Source organism: Colias philodice, chromosome 30, assembly GCF_061535455.1.
Source record: "Colias philodice isolate Cphi_HAF_F1 chromosome 30, ilColPhil1 Martin Lab GWU primary, whole genome shotgun sequence".
Taxonomy (NCBI): domain Eukaryota; kingdom Metazoa; phylum Arthropoda; class Insecta; order Lepidoptera; family Pieridae; genus Colias; species Colias philodice.
The window spans coordinates 5,138,797-5,163,503 of record NC_143115.1 but is presented as its reverse complement, the minus strand read 5'-3'; the positions used below and the strand labels follow the sequence as shown (position 1 = coordinate 5,163,503).

Here is a 24,707-nt window from a genome sequence, read left to right as displayed (position 1 = left end):
TTTTTTTTTTTTTTTTTTATAGTGGGGAAATCTTCCAAAGATACCCACGGCCCCCGGGGAAGGAGCCGTGGGTTATGTCGGATTCTTACCGACTAAAACCCCACTGTGTTCCGTCGAGCCGCTTTAATGATGGGGCCGCGGGTATTTGTTAGAATTCTTCCGCGACCCTGCGGTTTCACCTGCGTAATTCTTATGAAATATCAAAATAGAAAGTAGCCTTAGTTACTCCAACTAGCTAATAACATCAGCTATCTGTCAGTGAAAGTCCCGTCAAAATCAGTTTAGCTATTCTAGAGATTAACCGGAACAAACAGACAGACTAAAATTACTTTTTAAAGTGAAACTTTTATTACATCGTCTCAAACTTTTTGGTCTGTGTAGCGCATGTCTCGTGACGGTCGGCTGCCGAGTAGGTATAAACTATAAAGCAGTGTTCGGAACCGTACGATAATTATCGTACAAATACGATAATTTTGTGCCTAAGTTTCACTTTTACCGTGGTTTCATAAAACCACACAACATTTTTTGCTATATAAATGTACCATTTATACACCCATAATCCATATGCATTTAGTAAAAAGCTATTTTTTTTAATATCACAAACAGACATTCCAATTTTTTATTGGTATAGATTAACTTATCTGGTAGTTAAAATGTAACATGAAAATATTAAATAATATGTCATTAAAGGAAAGCTATCAGGGACTTAATCAGCAAATGGTGAGACTGGCTCTTATTATAATGAATTAACTTTAGTAATTTGTCAGTCTGATTGGTGTTTAAAAGTGTACTGTGTCCATATGACATTCAAAATGATTCTGATTCTCTCTTTTTGAGTGGTAGGATAAATTTGTATTGATCATACATCAATACAAATTTACCCTTGATAGATTTAAATGATAGCTACTATAAAAAAGTAAGGTGATACCTACTCATATCTATAAATTTAATGCAAGAGATAAAATAGTTTGGAAAATCCAAAAGTGCACGCCTCATAATTTTTTTTTAATAATTATTTATTAATTATTATTTTTGTTTATTTAAGACGATACACAAAAAAAAATCCACTGCTTGGCGGGCGGAGTCTAATAGCTCGCTATCGCGAACGCGGGTGTGCGCGAAGTCATTCTTGCATACTCGCCGCGCTGCCGCTGGCCGACTCGGGACAAACATGTATGGAGTCGTCATACAGTTATAATATTGTTATACATATATTTAATTGTTGATTTATTGGTTTTATTTTCTTGCTTATAAACACAAAATTATCTTCTTTTTAACAACTACTTAGACATTATTAATAATTATTAATTATTATTATTTCGTAATGTTTACTTTATTACAAAATAATACAGGTTATAAATAATCTTTAAAATAACAAAAAATATTGTTACTCTGAAAAAATGAAATGGTACCTAATTACGCGGACTACTGAATTGATTTAGATAGAATTTGATGCTGACGTAGATATTAGGTACATCATGCCCAGAAATGAAAGGTACTATTTCTGAAAGAAGTTATAAACCCTAATTCTTCTCAGTCAAAGTCAAGAGTGGAAGATATCGCTAATACAGTAAAACTGATGCGAAACTTTGGATGTTAATTTGTATATTTTTTTGTTAGTTGTTACTTAATCACGTCAAGACTACATTACCAATTTTGATAAAATATAGCTAATTGCCTGGATTTACACATAGGATACTTTTTATCTGAACTGAACACTTCTGTGGGATAAAACAGGATTCACGATATAACCTAATTCCACGCGGGCAAAGCCGCGGTCGGAATGATATTTTTTTAAATAAAAAAATTGTTTAAAAAAAACACAAAATATATTGACGCATGTATTTATTTTTTGCACTCTATTATAATTGTAATTATTCATTACAAATAATCAAAATAAAATAGCCAGAACAAAGTTAGGCCCTGGTAGGATAGGTAGGCAGGTACAGCAATGTGAGACGAACACTGGCTTATTTATACCAATAATAATGTATTATAAACATTAAATTAAGTTTACTTTCTAACAACAAAAATACATAATATTAGCTAATGTGAAAACGAATCAACCAATCATCCCACAACAATGAAATGTGCACACAAATATTCATCCAAATCGGTTCATGTGATTAGGAGGAGTGACTGCAGCGCCATCCTCCGGGCCCAATTGTGTTTCCAGATCACCCAGGAACTCAATTTAATATACTTACACAAAATTTTTCGAAATGAAAACTCACATTACTATGTAAATATGAATATAAACCGGTTTTAGTACTAAGCAATTTCCCGCACAGGTGTAGTAAGTATAAATGAAATAAATATCAACATCAAATTCTTTATACAACATACTTATCTACCACCTACTAAGAAATTCTTGAAATTTTTTCGTATTTTTTTTAAATATAATACTACTCCAACGAGCTCCTGTTCCATAATTCCATATTACGTCCACCATACTTCCACTAAGTTCACCATGATTTTTTATTTCTTTGCACTTTGTTGCTTTTTGCTAAAAATGGAATCATGCGATAAAACCAGTAGAGCGTTGATAACATACATTTTTGACTGAATAAAGGTACTTACGAAGGAGTGGGTTCACATTGTGAACAATCAGTGGGTTTATTTTCCTTCTGGATTCCGGATTTCTGAAAAGATTATTTATGCTATAAATGAAAAAATCTTTCACATTCGTTATGTACTTAAAACAGGGGTACATATCAAACATCGTCTATAATACAATTATCATCAAATTTAAAATAAAACCAACTTACTTCATTAATTTGTTCCAATTGTAAGCATTCTTTTTCCTCCAACCTTTATGTTTCTTCTTCTTATTTTCTTTATTGTCCCCATTTGTCTCATTTTGTCTTATCGTGTTGTCACCCTTTTTTACGATTGCGCAAGCGACACAAGTTCCCCGTGTGACGGCCGTAGCGGGAATGACTCGTGCAGCGATCGGGGTAGGAAGGTACAGGGCGGCTCTCGCTATATTGGCTGGTCAGGCGCTAATTTCAAGTATTTCTTGTTTATTTCAAAACCATCGCATATTTCAAAATTCTAACACGGTAGACGTATAGGTTGTATGTTTTATAGTTAATATCCAAAAAGTCGTAACTTTACGTTTGTTATTTTGAAGATGCCAGAGATTAAAAAAAAATAACAATGAGAACTTTGTATTTTTTTTCTATCGAGAAAATATCATGGAATCATGTTTCTAAAACGGTAGACGTATTGTGTTACTATTGAACTTTCTTGTCAAGAATTTTCATCACGACAACTTTAATAATATAAAAATTACGAAGGTTTAAAAAGGGCCGTAAATGTTAGAAAAATTAATTCATCACCTTAATAACAATTAAACCACATCGAATCAGACCCTGAAAAATGAAAGGGTTTTATTCCTGAGCATACTCAAGCGTAAGAGAAAAAAAAGACTCGATTAGTAAAGTATTTCGGTCGCTATCGTGTTAACAAGAAAATCCTCCGCACATACAGACACACGGACGTCCAAGACAGAACTTTTTTAAACTGTTTTTTAACTAGTTTAAATAACAAAAATGACATCAAAAATATCATGAATGTTAAAAATAGTGTTTTTTCTTAATATGTATTATCTTACAAGTGCAATGTATGATACATAAAGACATTTTAAGTTTGAAAAATCAGATGTTTTGCGCGAAGTGACAGTAGTACCCACCTCAACGCTTCGCTTATGAGGCGTGCAATATAAAATTTTGGTAAATGTGGTACATATTTGCATAGAGAAAATACTTGTAAGAATACATTTTTAGATGCATTCTGTCTGTGAACGATAAGCGGGTTAAGCAAATCAAGGCGCGGTCAGGTTTTGGATGCGTGACCGGTTTATGGTATTCTAGTATTGTAAATTCACGCTGTTCTTTGCAGTCATTAAATAAAGTCATATACATAATAATATGAATTATTTTCAGATAAGGTAAAATTGTATGATTTACGATTATTAGTTAAACTATAGCTTACCGCCCGCAGCTTCGCCCGCTTTGTCTAAAACCTAATAAATTACCTTCCTCTTGACTCACTCTATCTATTAAAAAAACCGCATGAAAATCCGTTGCGTAGTTTTAAAAATTTAAGCATACAAAGGGACATAGGGACAGAAAAAGCGACTTTGTTTTATACTATGTAGTGAAGTAATTCTTAAGTTATACCAAAGCAAATAAAGAATCACACTTTCATATTTAAAATAGTTAATACGAGAAAGTTCTGTTTATCTTGAGTTATTTATATCATCAAGTTTCATTCATTTTTACTAACAATGGTCCTGGGTTACCTAACGTGCTGGCCACGGACAATTCGCTATAGCGAAAATTCGCGCGGCGCGACTGGCGGCGCGTCTTGCGAATGAATCAAATGTATGGAAATGTACTGGGCATGCCACGCGCAGCGGCGACCAGCGAGACGACCGGCGAATTTCCCCGAGCGAATCGCGCGGCACGACTAGCGATCGAAACAAATGTATGAGTTATTACGGCGCAGGCCACGGAGTCGAGCGGCAGACGCGGCGACTACTCCCGGAGCGAACTTAATTTAAAATAGTTTGTTTTTTTTTTCGCGAAAATGGAGACGGAAGCTTTTATTGCAGAAATTCTAGCTAGACCAGCTATTTGGAAGTCTAGCCACCCGCAACATAATTTTTCATCATGCCTATATTTTTCATATTTTTGGTGGAATTCTCCGTCTGTAACACGATTTCTATTTAATTCGTGTACTCCACTATATCTTCCAAACATTAAATCTTGAGCAAAAAAGCTGCTACTCTCCAAACAATACGTCGAGCTAACTTTGATAAAGCCATCTCGTCTCCTCGTCTACACTAGTCGCGGCGGCGAACGCAACTGCCCGTGGCATGCTTACCGCGCCGCGCGAATTGCCGCGCCGCCCGTCGCGCCGTCGGTCGCGCCGCCGGTGTCCGTGGCCAAGGTGTAAGAGACATATAAGGCAGGCTTAACGGTACAAACATGGCCGTCGTAGCCTAGATTTAATTCAGGTTTCCTATTTTTGTACTAGCCTATAAACTTGTTCACATCAACCTAAGATGGTATGATTATTTTATATTTATAGATGTGTTTATGTTAGGCAAATTTATTATATTAAAGTGGCTTTCAACTCGCGTTTTCTATAACTTAACAAATTAAGTATGTAAGTTTATATCTTTCTCGAGAATTACGCTATCCATTTGTGGAAACATAATGAAAATCGGTGTAGTTTTTTTCAGTTTATCGCGAACAGACAAACAGACGCGGAGGAGGGGTTTGTTATAATAATATAATGTGTAGGACGTAGGTAGTGATGGTACGTACTATTATTAATGTAACTGTTTTTTGTCAATTAAATTTAAACCTTTTGAATACTTATTTGGTGCCAAAAATCTGCTGTATTTAATCGCAATTTTGATTTTGAATTTCCTAAAGATATCATACAATTAAGACGAATCTATCAACAATTCTCAAGCAAATCCATCATTTAAAATACACACGGGCGAGGCAAAAACCTACAAACACGAAAAACATAACCCTCCACACCGCAGTTGGTCAAAAGGCATACTTCCGTGTCAATGACCGCATTCAAGTTTGTAAATACTCAGCGATAATCCAAACAGTTCACACGCCCACTATCAGTGTTGGATTCAGACCCTCCGAAAATTATTGTCTATGGAAGTAAAAATTATACTACTTAATCATAAATTATACTACGTTTCGTTTTTTGTCGATTACGTTTTAAATTTAAATAAAAGAACTAAAATTGATTAATAAAATAAATTTATAGAATAAAAAACATAAGAAATTACAAGACCAAAGGCAATTTCTGGTCGCCATTTTAGAAATTACGCATGCGATGTCATCCAGATCTACAATAGTTTGACTTTGACAGCGGGATGAAGGGGTTAAATCAAGAAGGGTTAAATTCGGTGTCGAACTGTCTATCGAAGAAGTACGCAGTACGCTACAATCGCTTTGTTTACGAATTCTATACTATATCATCGTCTTTCTCACACGCACCATACATAAAATATATCTATCCTACTCCGTCAAAACAACGGAGAGTTTAATTCTACATTCATCGAGGGGAAACCCCGAAGCTTGTGGCAGCGCTAGCCTGATTTAATGTTGCCATATGTACAAAAATTCCCTCAATTGTAGGATTTGTAGGAAAGCTGACTGAATCAATAAAACAATTTGTTCCCAGGATAAAATTATGGTATTTTTGCATAGTATACATGTATTACGATACTACATACTACAAAGCATGAAAATATGGTACAAATAGTATAATTATACTACGAAATCCAACCCTGCCCACTATTATCGAGTCGAATCGGTGATGGTTTAGCATTTCGGTGTATACTGAGATAAAGGTAGATGAATAAAAAACACGCTTTATTAGCTTCACCTGTATGTTTTTATGTAACCGATGTTTTATCTGTATGTTTGTATGTGACCTTTAGACTCGATTTTGACACTTTAAACGGACAGATTTAATTCAAACATTTGTACACTTATATCAAGGGATGACAATGAAATAATTTCAACTTATTAAAGAGCTAAAAACACAAGCTCTGTTTATTATTTTTTCAAGGAAAGATGTTTAGTATTTATATGATCACAAGCTGGGTTTTAAATAGTTTACGATCTATTCTCAGAACGACTAATATACACAAAAAGTGTCATAAAAATCGGTCAAGCTGTTTCGGAGGAGTTTTCTACGAAGTATTAATTAAAATAGGATACCATGTAGATGATAATATAAAATATTGAAATTGTAACTCTAGTCTTATAAATTTTAATATACCTATACATAATATAAATCTCGTGTCACAATGTTTGTCCTCAATGGACTCCTAAACCACTTAACCGATAATAATAAAATTCGCACACCATGTGCAGTTCGGTCCAACTTGAGAGATAGGATAGTTTAAACATGTAGGTACCACGGGCGAAGCCGGGGCGGATCGCTATAGTTACTTATGAATTCCATTCTTCTAGAATATTACTTTATATTCAACTTTTTCAAATCGGTCCATGACTTCGACGAATCGAGAACTGCCATTTTTTGAAGTCGGTTCAAATAGCAGTTCTGTGAACGTTAACTCAACAGTTAGTTGAAAAATAACAACGGATTAAAATGTGTTTGGAAATAGATTTCTCAGTAACTTTATATATTCTCCATTAGACGCATTAGCGTTGGAATCGTATTTCTTCAGATGCAATTTAATTAATTTGCTTAAATGTTTTTAGTTACTGTGTGTACTAAGATAAGATATATGCGTGTTAGAGTGGCATAGATGATCAAAATTATTAAGAAAGAAAAATGGCGTATTGTTTACCGCCAAATTATACGTTTTAGGTCAAAAAATGTCTAGAACTAGAAGCACTTTTGAAACGTGATTGCATTTTTAACATTTACCACCAATTCGGAAAGCAATATCTATGGAGAAGAACCTGCAAGAAACTCCATTTATTATATTATTTATTAAATTATTATATACCTAACTATGAATAATAAATAACACATACAGTGCGGTTAATGTAAAGCATAATTATTCATTTTAATTAAAAATAGAATTAACTTTTTTTATGACAGGCCAGTGACTAAGCGCTCATTCATATTTTATAAAGCTAGTTCACACGGTTTAAGAATTATAAAGGTTTATACTCACACTAAATATTAGTCAACAAAAATATAATTTAAGTGAAAGTTATTATTGAGAAAGAAAACACGAATCAGTTTTTATCCTCATGAAGTCATGAATCTAAAGATATTTGGGGAATTCAAAGATTTAATTGTTAAAATTGGCTCATCTTAATTTTCCTCTCTGTAAATGATATTTTGAAGCGTCGTGATATTTGTTGTTATTAGAGCAATTAAAATAGCTAGTTAAATAAATATTTTCTACTTTAGCTCCGCCTCTGTTGATCTCAGCGTGATGGTATGTAACCTATAGCCTTCCTTGATAGATGCGCTATCTAACACCGAAATTTTTCAAATCTGACCAGTAGTTCCCGAGATTAGCGCGTTCAAACAAACAAACAAACTCTTCAGCTTTATTAATATTATTAAGATAATAGTAATAGGCTACTATCACAGTATTACCATTATTTCCTACAGTAAGGAATCGCCTTTGATGTCGCGCGATGCCGCCGCCAGCGTAGGTAATGACGCTGCCACACGAAAATACGCTAGGGTTGCAACAAATGGGAAATAAAACAATTGTGATTATTAATATTATGATGAAATCTTTATTCATATGTACATTCAAAATAATTGCGATTATTAAATCTGATGTAATTATTTGTTCATAAATATATAATTACAGATATTGCACTGCTAAATATTATTTACGTGGACACTTTATTTTTGGATGTTCTTAATTGTATATTATAACATTTAACTAAGTAATGCATTCGCATTGGGATGTACAATCTGATTAGAAAATAATGAGTACAACATATATACATAGATTTGATTTTAATTCAACAGATACAATTAATACAATCTTTCTGAAATATTGTTTCCTTCTGGGATTTCAATGTAGATTTACATCCGTAAACCGAACAGTTTGTGCGCGCCATAATAGAATATGTAAGTACCTATGTATAATAAAATTATTACACAAAAAATACGACTGCGTCATCCTTTCGCGCTAGGTAAAGCAAACTAAGCGTGTTTGCTTTACGCGGCCCGCGTCGCCCGACCCCCGCCAGTTCCCCTCCGTTTCTCTGCACAAGTACATTCGTCGCACTACTGTAGGAAATAATGGTAATACTGTGCTACTATCTATTACATTTAATTACTCAGCAATCTTGAAGGAAAAGCAATTTATATGTAATTTCTGAGTAATTACCCTATATAGATAAATTATATAAATTATAATTGGCCGTATTCCCACGTGCTGTTTATAAATTGATATTATTTCAATTACTCGGTCGATTATTATCCTACTAATATTATAATACGAATGGATGGATGTATGTTTGTCTTGAAAAGAACGTAAAAATTACTAGACAAATTTGAATGTAACTTTAAAGTAGTAAAGGTTATTCATCAGAATAACACATGAGCTACGGAAATACTTGATTTTGCCCGCGGGTTCGTCCGCGGGTGAAACCGCGCGGCAAAACTAGTATATTTTCAATAATAAGATAATTTAACTAGGATTTAATCTGGCTATGCTTGGGAATTTGGAACATAGGGTATTAAAACATGAACTGAAAAAGCAATTTTAAAGTTGCAAGTTTAAATTGAAAATTGATCATGTTCAGTACCTAATAACAAACTAGCCGAGAATTTAGATTATAGTAAAATCAACCAATCATGAAGCCTTAAAATATAATAAGCTAGTTGGTAATCCCGGCTCCGCCCGGCTTTGTCATATGTGACTTAGAAAAATGTAGCTTTCTGCAGGTGAAAGATATTTGAAATCGATCCTGTAGTTTTTGTGTGAAAACAAACATAAGTACATACAGAAACGCAAATGTTTTCTCTTTATAATATTACTTTAGAAAGGTCTGAGTATTGCATATTCAGTATTACAAAATGCAAAAAATAACAAAAAAATACTTGAATAGTTTTTTTGCGGTGTAGCAGGAACATTATATTTATCGATATCTCTACAATCTATAGTCTATAGAAATTATTATCTGTAGCATGTGGAACGCGCCAAAAGCGTTCGATATTCGAAATGATTCGAAATTCAAACGAACGGAAATGTATAAATCAGCGCAGGTAACATAAAGAAAAGGTTCGACCGATGAGCGTGCAGAAATATGTTTTGTTATTTCATAAATATGCGTGTCCATTGTATTTTTGAACGGATTTTTTGTTTTTTTTTTGCCTGTGTGGCATTTAAGCTTGTGAGATTTTAAATGTCGAATACATACTTTTTTTTCTGTGTGTGGTATTGAAATTGGTGGGCATAACTATTTTGAGTTTCTTGATTATGGTTCAAGATTAAAATATTTTATATTGAGTATCGATTCGCGCGGGTGTACCTAGTAATCAATACTAATATTATAAATGCGAAAGTAACTCTGTCTGTCTGTCTGTTACTCAATCACGCCTTAACTACTGAACCAATTTGCATGAAATTTGGTATAGAGATATTTTGGTACCCGAGAAAGGACATAGGCTACTTTTTACCCCGGGACATAGGATAGGTTTTATCCCGGAAATTCCACGGGAACGGGAACTATGCGGGTTTTTCTTTGACTGCGCGGGCGAAGCCGCGGGTGGAAAGCTAGTGGTAAATATATCGAAATTGTTTTATTATACTATACAGAGTAGATTGTAGGTGCTTCAAACCATAATGTCTGTAGCTAATCTGACCTTTATTGGAGTTTGATTATAAGTGAGAAAACATTTGAAATCCATCTATACTAATATTATAAAGCTGAAGAGTTTGTTTGTTTGTACGCGCTAATCTCAGGAACTACTGGTCCGATTTGAAAAATTCTTTCGGTGTTAGATAGCCCATTTATCGAGGAAGGCTATAGGCTATATAACATCACGCTAAGACCAACAGGAGCGTAGCAATGCGGGTAAAACCGCGGGGCACAGCTAGTAATTAATAAAACATCCCGTGCCGTGACGTCCCGTGCAACGGAAACGTACAATACCTGGCCCAATGAGCTAGAAGGGAATCAATAAATGTTTAATTGTAGCCTACCCTCATTATTGAAGTGGAAATGTAGGTACCTACATATGTGTTTCTGTTTGTTGATATTTTATTTTTATATAAATTTCTCGTGTGTGGGTAGGTTGTATCATGTATGTTTAGTTGAGGTATGGAACGGATGAATTAGTTTGAATTAAGTTTGACAAATCGATAGTTTATGGAATAGATTGATGCAGAATTGTTTATCTTTGTAGAGCAATTGCATACACGCAATAAAATTTTAAATATGATAACAACATAACTTATACGTAATAACTGAACAAATCTGGGTGAAATATTGACACACAGATAGTATAGGTAACACATGTTATGAAATAGTTAAAATGGTAGCACAATAATATATTTTCTGCGTAGTTGGTTAGTCTCAATCGTGATCGGCTCTAAGAAAGAGTCAGAAATTTATTTAGAAGATCAATTAGAACCTTTAAATCTCTTTTTAACGGGCAAAGTCAGATTACAAAGCTAGTTCATACAGTAAGCGGAAATTCTTAAAGTCATTGCTAAAACCTCACGAATGACTAAGCCAAAAATAAACAAACAAGACTGAAGGAGTACGGTTGTAATTTTTCACAATCGCGATTTATCAGAATGCTAATATTTATTGTAGCAAGAACGTTATCAATTTTGACTCAGCCGGTAAGGAGAAATGTGAATCAATTTTAGCGCGCCATTTTTAATACGCTTTTATTATTAGCTTCACCAGTATCTTTGTATACAGTAGGTAAGTGACAATACAATAATTTCATGAGTTTATCTATTACCCATCCTGAATCAACAACTGCAACAAAAAATAATTAAAAAAAAGAGCGTGTGTGCCGAGCACACGTGTCAGAAGTGAAACTTCTTTGGCAAGATTCAAAGATACCAAAATCGTCGCCATACTCCATGACGTGACGGTATTGCCATGACGCGACCTTGAAATTTTACTCTCAACGCGCCTAAAGTTTCACTTCAATAAATTAAAGCGTTTTTTAGTGTTTTTTTTAAATAAGTGAATAATTACTTTCTTAGTACAAAAATAATGAATTAATTACTATAAATTACACCAGGATCCTAACCCAAATACTTAAGTCATCAAGTAAATACGAACATTTAATTGAGTATTATTATAATAATTACGTATATTTTTAGCGAAACTGTATGTGGGAAATGAAGCGGTTGTTGCTGGCAACACAATTCACATAATTGTCTTAATTGGTGTTATTAACTGGCAATTTGCAAGTTAGTAAGTTGGTAGCAGACGGGAAGGGTCCAGGGTTCGGATCCTTGTTTTAACTCTTAGATTTCCGCTCTAAAAACTAAAAGTTCCATACCTACTCATATGTAGAGCTGAAGAGACTGTTTATTTGCTTGATCGCCCTAATCTCGGAAACTACGGGGTCCACTTAAAAAAATCCAGTGTTATATTATAGCTCATTTATCGAGGAAAGCTATATTATATCCTCACGCTATGACCAATAAGAACAAAACAATACGAGTAAAACCGCGGGGCACGGCTAGCACAAGCTAGTCTTAATTAGGTACATATATCTTAAAGGGCCGGTTTTTCAATCATTGGTTAAAAACAACGTTAAAACTTATCCGTCCAATATATTATTATCTAAATATTAATAAAAAATGTCACCTATTCATTGTTAAAATATAGGCAACTAGATTATCGCCCGCGGCTTCGCCCGCGTTTTCAAAGGAAAACCCGCATAGTTCCCGTTCCCGTGGGATTTCCGGGATAAAACCTATCCTATGTGTTAATCCAAGTTACCCTCTATATGTGTGCTAAATTTCATTGTAATCGGTTCAGTAGTTTTTACGTGAAAGAGTAACAAACATCCATACATCCATACATCCATACATCCATACATCCATAAATCCTTACAAACTTTCGCCTTTATAATAGTATTAAGAAGATTAGAGCACATTTTAGAGTAGTTTAACATTTTATTCAACGAATAAGTTTTAACCAAGGATTGAAAAATACAACTATAGGTATTTACGTTATAATCCATACTAATATTATAAATGCGAAAGTAACTCTGTCTGTCTGTCTGTTACTCAATCACGCCTTAACTACTGAACCAATTTGCATGATATTTGGTATAGAGATATTTTGATATCCGAGAAAGGACATAGGCTACTTTTTATCCCGGGAAATAGGATAGGTTTTATCCCGGAAATCCCACGGGAACGGGAACTATGCGGGTTTTTCTTTGACTGTGCGGGCGAAGCTGCGGGTGGAAAGCTAGTAACATTAATTAAATTCTCATTTGTTAGTACAAACAACGAATAAATCGTATTTAAAATTATTTAATTTAAGCCTTTCTCTAATAAAACAGTGATTTACATAAGATGAAAGACTTACAAAAGTACGGTACATACAAATATGACAGCTTTTATGTGTGGTACAAGTGATGGGGTGTAGCTATTTTGATTTGAGTCTATTTAATTGATAATGAAGGGTAGGTATACATATATTTTAAATGTAAAATGATAAAAAAGCTGTCGAGAGAAGTAGCGTGATATTTTAACAAGTAAGGTTATTTACTGCTTGCTTATTTTTTATTACATGAAAAAGCTTGTAACAAAAATTTAAAGCATTTATTTATGACATCATATATCTTCAGCTAAAAATCGTTAGCATGAACGACTTCCTGGTATAGTCTTTTTGCTGTAATAATATTATTTAATCTATACTAATATTATACAGCTGAAGAGTTTGTTTGTTTGTTTGAACGCGCTAATCTCGGGAACTACTATTCCGATTTGAAAAATTCTTTCGGTGTTAGATAGCCCATTTATCGAGGAAGGCTATAGGCTATATATCATCTCGCAAAGACCAACATGAGCGGAGCACTGCGGGTAAAAACGCGGAGCACAGCAAGTTATGAAATATTCGAGAAAAAGCTTGTAACTTGCGCCACACATAATAACCCATGTTAAGCAAGTTTTGTCAACGTCCATCGTAAGGGAAAGGGGTCAAATTTCAACTTACTTCGGTTCCTTTAGGCTGTAGTAGTTACCTTTAGGGCTGTTTTTACCTTTGTGACATTGAAAAGTTAGAGAATTATTATTTAATTATGATATTTGTTTTAAAAGCTGAGATCGAGAAAGCTGAGAAAGATCTGTCTGACTTTTTGACAGAGGGACTAACCTAAATAGGTATTACATAATTACTTTAATATACAAATTGTAGATTAGAATCGTTTTACATAATAATATAAATAGTTTTAGTTACTGAAATAGCTGAATGTCTGTTAATGTTCTATCTAAAAAAAATAATATTTGCAGTGATTCAGACGTGATAATTTAACAGACGAAACCATTTGCATGCATTGTCCAATCCAACTTCATGTTCAAATTATAAATCCGAAAGATTGTTTGAGTGGTTGGCTACATACACAAAACAGCTGATCAGATCTAGATAAAATTTGACACACAGATTATAATCCACACTAGCACAAAGATATCCAGGCACTATCACTAGTGTGCTCTAAAGCTAGTATTAGCGCAGATTAATATTAAAATCATATTGATCTTAAATGCGTTGCCATGGTAACCAGGTTCAAAATGGCGCCGACATAAATCCAGCCATAAAGAGGAACTATAAAACGTTTTATGTGTCATTTGTGACATGCAACCGTCTGTGGCAGGGATTTTTGTCAATCTAATGTGTCTATATGTTATACTAACTGTGTGCCCCGGCTTCACCCGGTTTTAAACTTTAAGCTGGTATAAAAAAGCACTGGAATGGGTGGAATTTTGCAAAAATACACTGCATTGTTCAATTCACAAACAAAACTGCAGCTGACTGTCACCATGCTTAATAATATGTTTATAATATACTAGCGGTCCGCCCCGGCTTCGCCCGTGGTACATATGAAAAATAGATGTTGGCCGATTCTCAGACCTACCCGATATGCACAGAAAATTTCATGAGAATCGGTCCACCCGTTTCGGAGGAGTATGCAGACTAACATTGTGACACGAGAATTTTATATATAAGATTAACCATAGTACAAATTATATTGGCCTGAAATAAATGATTGATGAAATTTGCACATGGCTCACGGATCTACATTAAACAAAAAATAATAAATAAGCTCGTTGAAACATCTTATAAAATCCACTGTACATGGTTAATAGGTAACCAGGACACGATATCCATGACGTTATTTCGTTCCTTTTTCAAGCCCAAAATTATCAATGACCAGTTAAATAAGTCTTATCAATCAAAACATATAAAAAAATACACCATTTAAAACGACATTTCAAAATCCGTAAAAGCACAAAGTACCAGGGCAGCATAGCCAAGAGGCGTTACTTACGATTTCAAACCAAGGAGTCGAGTACCAGGCGAGTATGAGCGTCGAGCACTTAGTATTTTCTTCGCTTATTTTCAAGGATGAACTAAACGCCTCGTACAAAGAAAGAGACAGGTAAAGGGGTCGGAGTTGTGGAGGACTCTTCAAATTATGCAGGTGAATGGCTAGGGTGGGCGCGTGTCGATAGATTTTTGTCGATGTTTTTAATAGTATCGTTTTTTGGTAAGGCACCGAACACTTTGCTTAGTTTGACATTTATAGATGGCGATACGTAAAATAATCATCTTTCACATTACAAAATAATAACATACATTATTTTTTATTTACCTAGCTTTTTATTTATTACAAATTAAACTCATAAACAAGAAAGCAATTATCATTACAGATACCGCTTAGGTCTATAATGCGTCACGTCTAGGTCATAAAATAGATACATCTAGATTTGCAACTGTCTTAATGGTTAGAATAATGAATCACATGAGCATGACTGTTTTAACTGATTGCAATAGAGATTCTCGATTGCAAAATCATAAAGTATACCTAGATAGACTTGATGCGTTTTCGATTAAAAATAATGAAATTTTGAACAAATAAATACTTTTGAATAAAAGTATTAAATATTAAATTCGGACATTAGTTTACGAAATGTAACAAAAATAGCACAATTCGAAAGATTTATTTAAATAGAATTAAGCAAGTATATGAGGATACCGAACATTCCGGAACACTTATTTCCTATATAAAACATATTAAAAATCGACATACATCGATACCCCTGCAGCACATCACTAGAACTCGCGTTGAACGTTAAGATTTTTTTTGTGTTAGCAGCGCGGCGCTTTGGAATCAGGTCACACGGTCACGCGTTTTCGGTGTCCAGCTCTCGAGTTTATTAAAATATACATCATTTTAACTGCAGTGATGAAATGGCCGCGATAGTGATGGGCTGGATGTCGATAGATGAGTGCTTTTTCCATTTTTATTTTGTGAATCGGTTTTTTAGCGTCTGGAAAATTATGATGTGATAAGATGATGATTTTAAAATTCGATAGAAATAGGTTTAAACTTAAGTAGGTAGTAGAAAGTCGCAAAATACTTGAAAAAGTGATTTAAAGAAAGGAGATGAAAGTTCATGTCAGAAAATACATACACAGGATAATCGATAAATGGACTATCCTACGTTGAATTAATTTTTCAAATCGTACCAGTAGTTTCTGAGATTAGCGCATACAAGCAAACAAACAAAAAAACTCTTCAGCTTTTTATAATATACTAGTGGTCCGCCCCGGCTTCGCCCGTGGTACATATTTTGCAATAAAAAGTAGCCGATGTCCTTTCTCGGGTATCAATATATCTCCATACCAAATTTCATGCAAATTGGTTCAGTAGGGCGTGATTGAGTAACAGACAGACAGAGTTACTTTCGCATTTATAATATTAGTAAGGATATATAAGTCAACAGGTAACAAGTTACTTTTAAGTTTTAACCCTAGTTTACAGAGAAAGCGGTACATGATCATATCATACTACTCGACGAATATTGTACGATATCATTGAATAAATTAAAACTATTGTGGGCCAATTCAACCGTTTAACAATATTGGGGTCTCGTATTATCAATTACGGTCCATCGCTTTATTGGCTTTTATTTAATTCTTTGTAATTTGTTGTTTGGTGCAGTGGTTGAAATTTCAATGAAAATCGAATGGTTCGAGATGGTAGAGCGTTCAAGTTGTAATATCAAATTAAAAAATGTAATTCATTTTTATAGCTGTCTTCTTTCTACTTATTTATTTACTTAATTTCTTAGGTGCGTGTCTTTATCATTTAACTCCTAAACGGCTGGACCGATTTTAAATTTTTGTGTCTTCTGGATTCGAGAATGGTTACTTAGGTATATATGCAAAATTTGAACGCGATCGAAGCCGCGGGGAAAAGCTAGTTTTATAAAGGTTTAGAGATTATAATATTTTGTACACGTCAAGCGAAAAATATACCATAAAAGTGAATAATATATCCGAAACCCGCCAACAATCCGTCGCATGACAAACGCGGCAGCCATTTTGTTTTTTTTCCCGCCTTTTTTTGCCTCCGTACATCACGTTTCTTTACAACGGTCTAATTATTAAAAATAATGTTGGAAAACAATGCTTTTTGTTGATATTTTCGTACAGGTATTTACTTCTGTAAGAGCAATTTTTTTTAAATGTGTATTTTTATATAGGTAGCATACGTACGGTACGGTACGTAAGTACCAACACGTAATAATATATGAGTAGGCTTTGAGTAGGTATATGGTTTAAGCATGATTTAACCAACTTCGAAAATGAAGGTTCATGTAAATGTTACTTGAAAAAAAAAATATACTATGATAATAATATAATATAAGTAATCATCATCATCATCAATCATCATATACTTACTTAAATATTTATATGTACAATGCATTTTTTAGAACATATCTGCAAATTTTTATTTCGCCCACATTAAAGTCAAACGCAGTATCCGTGCAAGTTTCATCAAAATAGGTTCAGTAGTTTAGAAAAAAAAAGGGTATATTGACGTTTTTTTTTTACACCAACAAATAACAGTAGTCATCCATCTGTCGTAGAAAAAGTAAAGACAACAAACACAAAACCTTACACTTTTTTGCTCTGTTGGATAGAAATGGGCGCAAAAAAGCGTTAAGTTCAATGTTTTTATGTAGACAGATTGTACACCTTATGTGTATTATTTTTATACGATTTTCTTGATTTTTTTTTAATTTGAATAATAGGTAAGAATGACCTGGGTTGTGATCTCGTCTTAAAATAGTTAATAGGTTTTCTCGGATCTTGTTATTTTTAAGCTATTGCATAGCTTCTATCGCGGGCCTTGAGCGCGGGGACCGAATCCAGAAATTGCGTAACGAAAAACCTCACGCTCCCCACGGGGAAGGGCGCGGAGGTGTGGCTTGAAGGCATAGCATGCAATAGCTTTACCGCGGCAGTCCCCGAGTGACACACGTCTTTTTTAATAATTTTAAATTCCTTAGAATTAAAAAAACGTACACTGCAGTCGACTCGATTTATTGTAAAAATGTATGGATGTATGATTGCTATTTGCTACTCTATTAACTACTCAAAAACAACAGAACAGATTTTGATGATACTTTGCAGTGATGTAGCTCATGAATATCAGAATAACAATAATAAGCTATAGAAATAATACCGAGAAATGCGTGGCTAGTTTATTATATTACAAATTTAAGAATCATCCTGTCAGACATTTATTATTTCATCCAACTTGGCGCATCCATTTTGTCTTTGATGTGTCAGCTTATTTAGATTTACGTGCGTGTTGAAAGATACATGTGGTATAAATAACTAGTTTTAAACCGCGGTTTTACTTGCTATAAATATAAAATTTGTACTGCGTTGAGCAGTCGCATAAAAAATATGTACTAAAAAAATGAGGTTAAGCAACGCTTGGCGCGTTCATAAATTGGATGGGTGACCAATTTTATTTGCAGATCCTCTTTAGCTACAGTCGTATTTGCAGATAAAAAAACATGTATGTTTTCCAATAAAGAAAAGAAAAGAAAATAAAAAACATACACATACACATCCATCCTAACAAACTTTCGCATTTAAAATATCAAGTAGGAAAGGAATTAGTAGGATAGGATTTATTTATTATAATTTACTGTATACATAATATTTGTATAATTACTTAATACTAAAACTTATAGCTAAACTAGCACAGAGGGCGGCCGCCGGCCTTATCACTAAAGAGTGATCTCTTCCAGGCACTATATTTAAGTTCATTTATAATCTTTATTAAAATATTGAATGTTGTCTCTTCCAGGTTCACCAAACGAATGACAAGGACTCGACGGTGAACTATTATGTGATTTGGCGCGCGATGGCGGCCATTTTGAATATGTTCCGGTTCGAATTGAGCGTTGTTTTGGCGCGAATCGTCCTGCTGCTCGCGTGCTCGGTGTACCCGTCTTATGGTAAGTGTTTTTTTAATTTATTAAGCTATTGCATAGCTTCTATCGCGGGCCTTGAGCGCGGGGACCGAATCGAGAAATTCAGTAACGAAAAAACCTCACGTTCCCCACTCCGACGGGCTCGGAGGTGTGGCTTGAAGGCATAGCATGCAATACCAGCAATAGCTTTACCGCGGCAGTCCCCGAGTGCCACACGTCTTTTTTTTAAATTTATTTATTTTAATTTTAAACTATATTTCCGCCAGCGTTTTTTATGAAAAACCCGCATAGTTTCCGTTCCTGTGGGATTTCCGGGGTAAAAAGTAGCCTATGTCCTATTCTGGGTCTTTAGCTACATACATGCCAAAATCCATTGTAATCTGTTCAGTAGTATTTGCGTGAGAGTAACAAGCATCCATCCATTCTTACAAACTTTCGCGTTTGTAATATACCTAAGTAGGATTATAATTATTAGTAATAAGAAAAAATATGATTACGAAAAAGGCATCGTTTGTACTCGGAGCGGCCTTATTGCTAAGCAGCAATCTCTACCAGGCAACCTGTATTACAATTGCGTCCAAAAAAATATTATAATTTAAACAATTGACCTGAGTTTTCTAGAGAAATAAAATCAACTAATTTAATATAAATCAAGTTAATAACTAATTGAGTTGTTTTTATTTATCGCAAATAATCAAATCTTCCTTCTTTATTTTATTACTGAAAACATTTTCATATTAATATAATACAGAAATTATATTAACAAGTTTTGTGTTCTTTGTACCTACTAAGTATTTATATTAGGTACGTATATTACTAGCTTTCCGCGCGCGGCTTCGCCCGTAGAAATATTTAATTATGTACTATATATATACCTTGAATCAATATCTATTAAAATAAAACGGTTACAAACATACAGGTGAAGCTAAAACACGTGTTGAAAAACCGCTTCCAAATCCGTTGCGTAGTTTTAAAGATTTAAGCATACATAGAGACGGACTGTTGCAACAGCGACTTTGTTTTATACTATGTAGTGATGTCTAGTTTATACTTAACTAAGTACGCACGGTACATAGCCCTCAAGCATTCTAAGTTATAAGAAAATGTTAAGATTAAGTTGTAGAAATAACAGAGAAAAAAATTACATCTTTTTGGGAAGATGTCAAATAAGAACAGGGATCGCTTGGGGCTGCCTTGTTGTATTTTCTTGTTGTTTTTAACGAGTTAAAAATACGGTTATTATGATTTAAATCTCGATCTATTTAAAAATAAAACCGCTTTTTCAAGTATATAATTTTTAGATGGTATTGCGGATTTTTTTTGTTTTAAATTAAACTATCTGATTGGTAAAATTTCATCAAAATTAGTTCATTAGATTTTGCGTGATTGGCTAAAAAAGAAAAACTTTCTTTTTTAAATATTAGAACTGGAATGCTTAACATATATATAACAGTTTATTACAAAAGTTTTATTATAAAATTTAATCGTGGTGTTTTAATTACCGGACCATAACTTTGGCTCGTCTATCAAGTCGCGTATTAATGTAATTTACTTCCAATTATATTTTATTTCACGTAATTTTTGTAACAGGTGGCGATGTAGAGTTTATAATGTTCAGAGCGGACATTTTTAATTAAAGACGATAATTTATAGTAGGTACCTATTTAATACGAATTTATTTATAGTATTTACTCTTAAAATGAATATTTGCATGTAATTATTGTCATCCATGTGTGTCAATCATGCCTAAATGGCTGAACAGATTTAGATGGACTTCGTTAAGAGTATAATTACTTAAATAGAAACAAAATGTATAATAATAGGTATTTTATGAAAATCTAAGGGCATAAAGCGCACTTCTATATTTCAATACTTTGTACACGTGTCCAAAATGTATCAAGAGTGGGAATCGAAAAAAACAATACACGCATCAAGTGGCAGAAATAATTTAATTCCTCTCAAGTACGTATAAAAATAAAATCAATAGCATCACCACTGTATCGTAAACCGCCGTATTGTTGTTTTTTAAACAGATGTTAAAAAATCTTTTGATACGTCGTAACGATTCGTCACACTTGTCAAAGCTCACCCTTGAGTTTTGACGTGAGGGGAGGGGGTGGGGTAAAAGCGTGGGGTTGTATGGGACTAATTTTTTCCTGATGTATGGATTTATATGGTAAAATTATGGGATATATTATGTTTTATTGGATGATTCATGTATCTGTTGTTAAAAGGATGTTTTTCATAATTGTAACATTTTCAGCTATAATATTTTTAGCATTAAATGCTTCGCTTCTATTGGTCGTAGCGTGTTGTTATATAACTTATAGCTTATTTATAGTTAAAATCTCGTTTTATATGAGAGATAAAAGGCAGTGTTATAGGTTTTCTTATTTAAGGGCTAGATCTTTTACACAAGTTCTATTTAGTTTAGTACATTTAATAAAAAACCCATTAGGATGCTATCGTAGGGTATGGGGTAAATGCATTTCACATCTGTTTCACTGTTTTTTAATGTGCAAGTAGTTTTTTGTCAGATTGGGAGTTTTTGACTGAGAATGTTTACTACTTTTTGTTATTAACGGCTGTATAATTTTAGAGGTAAATTATTATATGTATAGATAACATTATGACTTAGGTATAGGTAATAGGTATATGTGTCTTCATCCACTTTTAAATTTATTAGTATTTCATTATTTTTTTGCTATTCTGTTTAGTTTTACTCCTAAGAAGATCTTAAGCAACTTTTTACAAGATGACCTTAATGCGTTTGAGAATCACATCAAAATCGATTTACTTTAACCAGTACAAACAGACACACAAATATGATTGACATTTGTGTACTGATATTTGTCTGTGTAACTAATAATACATTTAGTATATTACTGTTATTTAAACGTCATATATAGTATGTAGTTTGTAGGTAGGTATGTATAGATAAACAAACTAAATCAAAAGCAGGGTTATTCAAAGCGGTGCAAGTTACCACTTCAAACAACTTAAGTTATTACTGTATATTTCAAAGTGTATGTATGTTGGTATTGATGTTAGTGAGAAATCTATTTTTGGTTTAAATAAAATATCTCTATTAAAAGAGGTCAGATGTGTGCGAGTTAATTTCTAGAACTGTTCATGCGATTTAGAATAATTAATAGTGTATTAATGGTGTGACTGATAATTTAAAAAGTAAATTAATTTAGGTATAGTAACGATTTTTATGTACCTTTATCATAGTAATTTATCGTTGTTACGTTCTTATCTATATAGAAATAATTTTTTTTTCATACCTATAAAGATTTTTCATAGAAAGATTTTTTTTCATGCAACTAAGAATTTTCGATGTTATTTTGTAACAAAAGAGAATCATTTCGTCGTTTTATATGCAAAGGTATAATCTTATATATAAAAATGAATCGCAAAATGTGTTGGTAAGCGCATAACTCGAGAACGGCTGAACCGATTTCGATAATTCTTTTTTTATTATATTCCATGAAGTACGAGGATGGTTCTTATGTAGAGAAAACGTAAATATGTACCACGGGCGAAGCCGGGGCGGACCGCTAGTTTAATATAATTATTTTACGATTCGGCTGTCTAAACATTCTTAAATCTATGGTCCAGATAATGTATTTTAAATGAAGGTCCGTGGAAAAAGCGATCAAATTATATCTTTGTACCACTAATTTGACGTTAAGTATGTTTTTTGTAGATCTCATTAACGCGGAGCTTTGACCGAATGAGAAAAAAGTGTGTGTGTGTTTGTCGGGACCCTTGGAATTGATGTTTCAATTTTGATGAAGTTTTTTATAAAGGGTAGATCCTATACCTATAACCTACAGATATAACAAAATGTAAAAGATAACGGGTATGTTGTTTTTTGATATCTACATAACTAATTTTTATGTTATATTTATTTATTTATTTATTTATTTATTTTATCATAACATCAAATTACCATTACAGGCTTAACCTAATGCGGTATTGACTTACACTAAAAACTTTACACAGAAAAACTAAAACTAATAATAAAACAACTTAAACTTACGAACTAGATAGTAATCTAAGGAATAAATTAACACGATAATAATACAATAATTAATAGCTAATAATATACAAAAGAACCTTTACTAATTCACCCAATGGGCACGTAAAAATGTCCACTTTGCCATGGACGTCATTGAGAATGCGTAGTGCTCGCACGAGAGGAGACTTCGCGAGCAGCATGGTTCGCGCCTGAGGGACGTAAAGTAGCGGCGGCCTGTGACGCTTCTCAGTGTACTTGTCCGGCACACATAAAGAAAGGGATTGCAGCATTCCAGGGTTATGTGCAAATCCCCGCAATAATTTAATTAAATACAGCGCAAGGGAAAATTCCCGTCGCACTCTAAGTTCATTGTACCCTACCATACCCAGTATGAATAAGGTAGGATACATTAATGGGTAAAAGGGGTATACCCCGTAAAGTTTAAAATAAAGGTGTCTAACGAATTTATTTTGAACCCGCTCTAACATGACATTATATTTTTCTTCGTGTGAAGACCAAATAATGGAGTTGTGCTCCATGTGGCTGCGTATTAACGCGTTGTATAGCACTTTTACAGTTGCTACATTTGTAAAGTCCCTTACGTGCCGCAGTAGAAACCCAAGATTTTTGTAAGCCTTTTTGCAAATATTTGTGATGTGCTCACGAAACATCAGGTCCGGTGTGAAGTATACTCCTAGATCACGCACCTTATTCACCCGTTGAATAGGTACGGATCCAAGCGAGTAGTTGTAGTGTATACTCTTATTCGCGCGAGTGAAACTGACTACGGAGCATTTAGCTATATTGAAATGGAGCTTGTTTTGCTGACTCCAGCTGAAGATGTTTAGCAAGTCACTTTGTAGACGCTCACAGTCCGTCTCCTCGTTTATTCGGAGAAAGACTTTCAGGTCGTCGGCAAAAAGTAGGCACTGACTGTACTCCAGAACATCCGGTAAGTCGTTAATCATTAGAACGAACTCCAGAGGACCGAGATTGCTGCCTTGACTTACGCCAGACCTTGTAAAGAAGGGCTCGGACTGACTTCTATTGTAAGAAACATACTGCTGCCGGTCCTGCATATACGATGCTTTATTGATGATGATGATGATTTATTGTTGTTGTAGCCATTTTTTCAACAGTCTAAATGTGTTTTGCTTAAAAATATTTTAATTGTTCATTTATCATAATTCAATCTTAAATTTTGTATCATTTATCGATATACTTGAAAATAATTCCACCAAAAGCAAAACCAAAGAAAATAACATTCTCAAGGTATTCCCATAATCCAAATAACAAGGAATTTAAGGTCTAAATACCTGCGGTTACCCAGGGGTCAATGAACTTTCAACGGTTAATGGTCAATGGTCACTAGTAACCACTAACCGCATGTGACATCCTTACTTCCTTGCAAATATAGTCTAGCTGTGCCCCGCATTGCTCCGCTCCTGTTGGTCTTATGATGATATAGTATAGCCTTCCTCGATAAATGGGCTATCTAATAGCGAAAGAATTTTTCAAATCAGACCAGTAGTTCCTGAGATTAGCGCGTTCAAACAAACAAACTCTTCAGCTCTATAAATATTAAGTATTAAGTATGTAATAGATAGATGTGTATGTTTGTCTGTCTTTCATTTCGCAACCGAACGTTATTCTGCTTTCAAACTCAAACATTTGTTTTTCAATTAG

General features: G+C 33.8%; 1 protein-coding gene and 1 long non-coding RNA gene across 2 annotated transcripts in view; one reads left to right on the top strand and one right to left on the bottom strand.

Moving 5' to 3' along the window:
- LOC149475537 (uncharacterized) overlaps window positions 1-24,707 on the top strand; it is a 134,716-nt gene that overhangs the window by 4,738 nt on the left and 105,271 nt on the right. The window contains exon 2 of the mRNA XM_089713392.1: window positions 18,871-19,021. Coding sequence (XP_089569518.1) covers window positions 18,928-19,021 — 94 coding nt within the window. The 5' untranslated portion in view covers window positions 18,871-18,927. The remainder of the gene's footprint in view (window positions 1-18,870; window positions 19,022-24,707) is intronic.
- Window positions 1,427-3,336, bottom strand: LOC149475542 (uncharacterized). The gene is made up of 3 exons (XR_016318034.1): window positions 2,769-3,336; window positions 2,581-2,642; window positions 1,427-2,506 (listed from the first exon to the last, which is right to left on the bottom strand). It is a non-coding gene; the product is annotated as an uncharacterized LOC149475542 (long non-coding RNA).